General features: G+C 40.7%; 1 protein-coding gene across 5 annotated transcripts in view; it reads right to left on the bottom strand.

Annotated features, from left to right (window-relative positions):
* Window positions 1-8434, bottom strand: part of MAST4 (microtubule associated serine/threonine kinase family member 4) — a 464303-nt gene that overhangs the window by 183714 nt on the left and 272155 nt on the right. For 3 of the 5 annotated variants that reach the window (XM_014549223.1, XM_014549219.1, XM_005857964.2), the window contains one exon: window positions 4704-4784. The exons of the other annotated variants lie outside the window; for them this stretch is intronic. In XM_014549223.1, the coding sequence (XP_014404709.1) occupies window positions 4704-4784 (81 nt within the window). The remainder of the gene's footprint in view (window positions 1-4703; window positions 4785-8434) is intronic. 5 annotated transcript variants of the gene reach the window in all.

Raw genomic sequence — 8434 nt, 5'->3', positions numbered from 1 at the left:
AGAAACATCGATGAGAGAGAAACATCGATCAGCTGCCTCCTGCACATCTCCCACTGGGGATGTGCCCGCAACCCAGGTACACGCCCTTGACCGGAATCGAACCTGGGACCTTTCAGTCCGCAGGCCGACGCTCTATCCACTGAGCCAAACCGGTTTCGGCGGTTTACCTTTCTTTAATAAAGCCTTTCTCCTTTGTCCTTGAACTTTCATTAATAACAGATACTCGGTCTTCACATTTTGACAGCCATCATTTAATATTTATGGAAGAATCAAAATGCATGCCCTACTTCCCAAGGTGCCGGCACCATTCTCAGGGCTTATGTACCACATATGTGAAAACATGAGACTAGGCTTGAGTTCCAGCGAATAACAGTCATTCATTCCATTCATACATACTGAAGTGTCAGGCACTATTTTCGGTGTGTGGTTACACATTTGAAAAAAAACAACAGCAGACCAAAATGATTGTCACCATGAAATTATAGCACAGTGACAATATTCTCGGACACTCATACTGTGTCCTACTAGCCATGTGGCGTGTGTGTTCTCCACTGAAACAGGGAGGGGGGCCTTGGGAGAAGGAATGGAATACCCGCTCCACTGCCACTCGGCAGAGCTGACTGTTTGTCTGCCAACTCCAGGAACCAAAGAAAGGCCAATAAAAGGTCGGAAGAAGTGAAATAGAAGGAGTACGGGAAGTGCAGCAGATGCTCTGATGGTTGCCATCCACTCAGAAGGTGGGGTGTGAAGTGGAAAAACGAGAGTACATCCCTGTATTGTGATAGAATGTCACTGAGCCATGGTGGCGGGCCCCCACTACTTCCATGGTCCCTATTGAGGGGAAGGCATGCTCAGTGCCAGGAAAGATACTGAGAGCGTAACACGAGGGAGCTCCTTTGCAATCCTGCTCTCTAATCACAGTCCCGATGACCAGCTGGCACAGGGTACACCCACATCACTCATAGGCACTGACGGCATCCTTATATGCACCCCCACCAAATGGTGGTCCATGGAAGTAGTGTAGACCATGGAAATCCTGAGTGGCTATGGTTGCTTCAGAAGGAGGAAAGGGAAGAAATAAGAGATTCCACTTAAGGGTCTAAAAATGTCCTCTGTCATGTTGGTACAATAAACTAATATTTGGGCCTTTTTTTTTTAGCTAGGGGATAAATTGTGTATTTTGCCACTCTCGCTCCAGTCCTGCAGGAAGACCATGAAAACACCGGAATTTCAGGATGGAAGGTCCTTCGGGGAAAATGTGGTCTAATACTCTGCTCAATGCAGGAATGACCTCTGCCTCTTCCCAGGTGGGTGGGACTTGGCCTTCCGGTGAAAACTTCCGGTAGCACGAAATGGATGGTCTGATGCAGCAGCCCATTCTACATGCAGAAAGCTTGCTTAGAAAATTCTACCCCTCATACTGAGCCAAGCTTTGCCTGGCTGGAACTTCTCAGCAGCAGTGCAAAATTGCATTCCCAGGACAAAACAAACTAAACTTAACTTTCACTTAGCAACTCTGAGCTGCCAGGGAAGCTGCAGATCTCTTCTCTCTGCGTACCTTCTGGAGGCCTGAGCCGGAGACACCCGGGTAGACGAGAGCCTCTCACCTCTCAGCATAGCCTGCTCCGGGCTTTTCTATGAAAGGAGCAGTCTTCATTGCCCTATTTAGAAACTCTGTGTCAGCGCCTCCAAAGAGCACAGACACAGTTATGCTCGCCACCACCAGGCTCCCTCAGACCTCCAAACCCCACTCACAGAGAAGAAACAAAAGAGAAATCTGATCCATCACGATCGATAGAAGAAAAAGAAAATTCTCTTCAGGGATGCAATGCATGCTCTTCTGTGATAATATCATGAACATATTTGGAATCTCTTCAACTCATATTAGGCAATCATTTTAGGGCCCACGATCAGATAAACTCAATTCCACACTGCCAACCACATATCTCTACCTAGAGATGTCTTCATTACTCATCATCACTAAATTTGCCTCCCTCTCCAACTCTGCTTTCTTGGGTTCCACTCAGTGAAGGCTAGAAATCTCAGTGTCAACCATGCATTTAAAAATATTGACTGAACGCCTACTATGGACACCTTTTTTCCATCAATTTCTGTGACAAAGATTGCTAGATGAGCTATACGTTCTGGCCTTCCTTGTCCTTAGGTGTAGTCAGAATATTAAGTTCTGGGCAATGAAGTATGACTGGGAGCAATGCAGGCTACCTTCACGTCTGGCATTGCACCACCTCCCATCCTCTTTTCCCTCACACCACCAGCTGGATGTTCATGCCCAGGGCAACCTTGAAGGCCAGCTGTTGAAGATTCCCTGAATCCCTCCGTGACTGCGTGGAGCAGATCCTCTCACACACTCTTGGTCTGTGAGTGAGAATCACAATTGTATTACTGTATATTTACCCGGTGGTTGATTTCTGAAGAGCACTGTTCATATAGCTTCTATTTTCAATTCATTTATTCATTCTTTAATAAACATTTCTCAAACACTTACTATATGCCAGGCATTGAGAGAGGCACTGGGGGAAATAGAAATGAATCAAGGAGGTCACAAGGTCTACCTACACCAGATAATTAAAACTCCATATTCACGATCTCATAGCAATAGGTATGTCTTAAGGTAGCCACAGTGGGAAGATCTGAGACTTCATTTTGAATCGCAGGCTAATTAAGTGACTTAAATTCTAAGTGTGTTAGCATCTTCATCCATAAACAGAAGCAATATGCTTTCCTGCCTCATAGTGGTGTCAGGTGGATTAAACTGAATGGGATAATGTAGCTAGAAACATTTGGTCAACTGTATTTTGTAAATGTCAATTTAATTCATTGCAATTGACTCATGGAATATTGTGCCAGCATCCTCACTGCAGTTTCTGCCTACAATTCAACTGATTCTTAATACTAGTAAAGGTAAATTTTCTCAGTCTGAGCTCAGATTGGTTATTTCCTTATTCAAAAAAAAATCTTCCAGTACACTTGAATCTTGGCATAATAAAAGTCAAACTTTTTAGCTCAGTATTCAAGGCCCTACATAGCATATTTCCAAATCCATTTTTAAGTCCACATCAAGCTGTGTACAACTCCACGCTTTTCTCTATTCCATCCGCCCTGTGTTCTAGCTGCACACACCTTTGCTACAATGTGCCACACTTTTTCAGCCCCTTGCCTGTTTTAGTCTTTGTCTGTTCTTGTCCTTCACCACCATCTCTCCCCACTGAAACCCCAAGATTTGTCAAGGTCCAGCTCAAATATCATCAGTTCCAAAAACCCTTCCTCCAAAAATACTCTTCAGAGCTTCATCATCCTCTGTACTGCCCCGGCCTGTAGTCTGACCCTTTCCTCCTCCACTAGTGAGAGCAGCTTCATTTTGAATAGCCCATTGTCTTTAAGAAGTAAAAAGAAAAGCAAATGTGAGCATTTGATGAAGACATGCTATACTGAAGAAGAAAGTTCAGAAGACAGTCCAATTACCTGTGGTTGGGTCACCAAAAATAGACAAATTACATGTGCCATGCGATTCTCTGGATTGCCAAAAACTCTCCTGTGTTTTAGGATCTATTCTATTCAGAGCTACATAAAAGCTATTGCATGGAACTTTCAGGTTGAAAGTCATTTTTATAATAATAAATATAATCCTATCAGCAAAAGAGTAGAACCAAAGTTCAAAGCCATTAATTCATTTCCCTATTCAATTCTTCTTCACAGATTTTAGTTAAATCTTATTTTAGAAAAAATGAGAGGAATAAATTGTTAAATTATGGAACTGTTATCAACTAAGCATAAAGCTTCTAAGTTCCTATTTTTAATGAACTGGCCATGAGTGGCAAATTCTTCATTTGCTTACATATATGAAATAAAACATATACATTAATAAAGAATTTATTCTTTCCATCAACTGAGAGTTTGATTCTACTTTATCCCTTATAATTAAAAAACAAAGAAAGGAAGGAATAAGGAGTGCTGGGTACTTTATGTGTCTCTTATTAGATACCAGGAGACTCACTATACCCATCGATATTGAATTAATGAAAACTCCATTAGAACACATGTACTATACATACAATACCATCAGTATTTTCTATCATGTATTTTGTAACAAACTGGGCTAAAATGCAAGTAGAGTTCCTAAAGAATTTATGGATCAGCTGATGAGTGAGGGGGTGGGCGTGTATGTAACTGGGTGTCCTAAAAAAATAAAACCACTTAAAAATATAATCCATTTACACAAGTTAAATACTTTGTCCTGTAAATAACAGAATATAAAATCATTTGTGGCAACAGATATTAGGATACTCTAACATGGGTTAGAAAATGTTTTCTAGAAATTGTAATAAATTGTACCATTATGCAAGATTCATAAAAAGTTGTGGAATTTAGTGCAGATCATTTGCTAAGAAAGCAACAGGTAACACTGTAATAGTCACATGGAGTCCAACAAACAACTAATCATCAGACACTGAGTGAAGTATCAGCAAAAGATACTAAATGGAACAAGCACAGTGCTCGCTCTCAGCGCGCCTGTAAGTCATCCAGCAAACAACTCAACCAGTCTCCTCACTCTCCACGTTACAGCGAGGACAACAATTAAGAAGAAACGTTTATTGTGCATTGCAGAGTCCAAAGTGCGCAAAGACCATGGGGGGCGGGGAGGGGGAAGACAGCAGCCTGGGCAGGCACTGGAGCGTGCTTACCTCCAGAAGTGAAAAGCGAAGAGAGGACTACAGGGACTGCCTGGGCTGGATGGGGTTGGACTCAGGCTCCGTGGAGTGAGACTGAAAGTTAAAATAATGTCATTCCAAGTGGGAGAAATGGTGGCAGCAAAAATAGCATAGCTCATTTAAGGGACGGTGTTCCCTTTAGGCCAGAACCGCTCCAGCATGCCTATCAATACCACTGGGCAATCATCTCATCACTTGTCCTTTTTCAGCTTTTAAACGCAGAACAAGTACAAGGCTTCCTGCTGAAATCTACATGCTCAACACCACTGCTGCCATTTTCATTTGTGCCTGTCCTTTGTCACAAAGCAACCTGGCAGATATTTTTGACATGTGATTTTTGCAAGGAAAACGCAGTGCTGTTTTATATGGAGCACATTTTATTTCTGATTTAGAATCAATGGTAAAATTTTAGAGAACCAAAGGGAAGTGGTTATCACATAATAGAAAAATTCAGGTTAAATACTGTAGTTTTTAAATAGCAAAGTGACAAACCCTTCCATATAGGAAGAGATGCCTTTAAATCATAGGAAAAGCACCCCAAAACATTTCTCTGATCCTCAGGGGCAATGATCCAATATACTTATATTCATAATAAATATCTTCAAAATCTCTTACATAGAGCTATAAACTAAATCTTACATAGAGATTTTTTTCAAGTGCATCTATCAATGGACTGTAATAATCCCCACCCCCCTCCATCCCATCCACACCACCAAATGCATGTACCAGCCAACTCTCAAATATCCATCTTGGGGTGATAAGTTGCTAGTCCCTTTATCTTTTCCCCTCTTTTGGACTCCTGTCTCTTTCAGAGAAGAAAGAAAACTTAAGTTTGTCAGATATCTTACTTATAAGAATTTTGCCAACAGATCTATCTAAGTATGAAGTTAATACTAGTCAACTCCCAATTATTTGTACATAGCAAAATCAAAATAAGAATTAATGTGGGATTCTAGCCCAGGTTCTAAAGCTGCAGCTACCACGAGGTCCTCCCCCTACAGTGCAAAGGATCTCTTCTAGAACATTCTGCCTCTCCATGGACCATGACTACACCACACCCTCATTCCTACCTCCAAGAGAGGGGTTTTGGAACAGAGCTGTCTACTGGTTAATTCAAGCTGGTTGTGCCTCTTCACTGAATGGAGCAGTGGCAACAGCTACTAAGAAGTCAGATTTGGGCTGCCCCAATTCTTTACACCACTGCTGTTTCCCATTACATGGATAGTTGAGAACTGGCTGTATTTGTCTTACTGAAATATAAAATTATGGCTCAAAATGCTCCAATTTATTAAATAAAATGTTTTATATCTTCTAAAACCATTCTCTGGTTTGGTGCCAGCTCTTGGTAAACCAAGAAACAGGTGTCCTCATATATTCAGAGCACATTCGAAAGCTACTGCCCTTAAACATACTGTACTCGAACTTAGCAGCTCACTGGAAAGCTCTCAGGAATGCCAGCTGATAAAGCCATCAATGTATCTAGGCCAGTCTTATCTGTCACCTTGCAGGCCTAAAATAAACATGGTTAGGCACTGACACCACCCCAGGTCTCCAAGCTGAGGCCTGTATGATGTGCTACACAGTGTCCATGAATGTAATTCCACACTTAAAAAAGAGAAAGAAGAAAAACAACCCACTTTCTTTCCCAGAAACTGGAAAGCCATGCTTAGGCTAGGTACAAGTCATAAACCTCTAAATAAATGATCCATTAATTTCTGAAATATTTACATATTTGGTGTCTCACAGCCAGGATCTCAATTTCTGAAACTCAAATCAAAAAATGCCCCATGCTACTGATAAGTGACATGGAAGATTCTGAATTGAATCTACAGGATACACAATCTGCTAGTAGAGTAGTTCCTGGCTGTAGTACCTATGGAATAAACTTTCCTGAAAGAACAATAATAATGTCTCATGAGAGAAGATCCAAAAACTCTTCTACACATGTGGTCTGCCATAAGGGCCCCAAATAATTAAAATTATATACATTAAATCTTCTTTCAGTAAAATCTATGGTAAGGCTTCCCATTATAACCTTTCTCTGCAGTGTTTGGAAACTGACTTTACCCAACACTGCAGAACTAGCTTCCTCCATGAATGAATGTAAAATTAGCTGTTTACCTAAGAGTAACTTTCCATCTCCAGTTAAATAAAAAGTTCAAATCAAACTCCAGGCTCACACTATAATGACATTTAAGGGTGATATTATGTTCTCTTACCTTAAGCTAAAGTGGAGGAGTCACCTATTTTAAAGGCACATTAGTATTTACGAGGGTAGAGGCTCTACTGAGGGTGTGTGGCCTGAAACCAAAACACAACCCAGGGAATCCCCTGTGTCTCTGACCCATATGCCCTGTGTCACCCTTGGCCAAATCATCAGGACTGAGGTGGCATACCTTGGCCTTCCAAATTATAAACAGAACACTTGATACAACCGAGTCTGTATATTTAAAAGTTACTTTGAAGTGTCTCTTGATGTGGTTAAGATGCTGAAAAAGAAAGAAAGCAAAGAAGGAAAGAAGGAGGAAAGGAGGGGGAATAGTAGGGGGAGGGAGGGAGGGAGGGAAGGAAGGCATCGTATGAAATTATATATATTAAGTCCAAAGAAAACAAGGAAGCAGCACAACCAGAAGCAGGTAAAAGCAAAATCTGGGTCTTAAGCACAGAGCTATAGGCATTTCAGCTGAGATTTCCAGAATGTTGGAGAGAGGAGGGTTAAGTAGGAAAGTCCATGTATGCCATTAAAATACTCACCATCCATGGTGAGGGCTGAATTTTGGGATGGATGGAGATGGGGGCAAAATACTAGGATGATAGGTAAATACTGTTTATATCTCTATTATGAAAAATACCACATCTAGCAAGAAGGTTGGAAGAGCCCTCTAACTTTTTATAAGTGAGTCTCGTTGGTATTAAATTGGTATACAATTTTAGAACAAGAACTGATTAGAAAAGTGTTCCAATCACTTCAGAAATGTCCTGGTTTTATTAATTTACTAATGAAGGAAATAATTTTATCTTGCATAACACATCTATAGAATTCAAGAAAAATAATTAATATTAGGAACTGGACATCATTCTCTTCCTAGAAGCAGTCCAGTATGAGATAATTTGGGTTGTACAGATTTCAACCAAAATGTAATTTCGTATCTATATTGTAAGTTAGAAAAAAAAGGATATTTATGCTTTTCTCCCGATTTACATTTTACCAGTTATTATTTTAAGTGTGCCAGCACAGACTAACTCAGGCTTCTGCATCTTTGACTAACAGATTTAAAATAAAAATTTGCTGACACTTCCTGCTACACAGATGTTTAACTTCTGCGCCACAGATTAGATGTGGACATTTTCAGGAGGTGACATCAACTCAGAAGGTGGTCAGATGAGTTAATGGGTTAAAAAAAACAACAACAGTTAAGCAAACACAGAGCTCAACTAGGTAAACACACTGTAAGCAGTGGCTGGAGAATCTGCAGAAAGGATTCAAAATGTACTACAGTTCATTAATATTCTGTTGCATAGATAAAACATGGATGGCATCTAATGAATGTCACAAATAACCCTTCTCTTCACTCTAATCCCTTGCCATGTCTTCTATCATTCAATGCAGACAGAGGCCTTTCTTTAGGAAAAGACAGCACGGGGATAAACAAACAGTAGAGAGAAAGAGAGAAAGACAGAGACACCATGGCCTGCTGACACAT

The sequence above is a fragment of the Myotis brandtii genome, unplaced genomic scaffold (assembly GCF_000412655.1).
Source record: "Myotis brandtii unplaced genomic scaffold, ASM41265v1 scaffold115, whole genome shotgun sequence".
NCBI classification, from domain to species: Eukaryota; Metazoa; Chordata; class Mammalia; order Chiroptera; family Vespertilionidae; genus Myotis; species Myotis brandtii.
The sequence above is the reverse complement of the archived record's forward strand: the minus strand, read 5'-3'. Positions and strand labels throughout refer to the sequence as shown.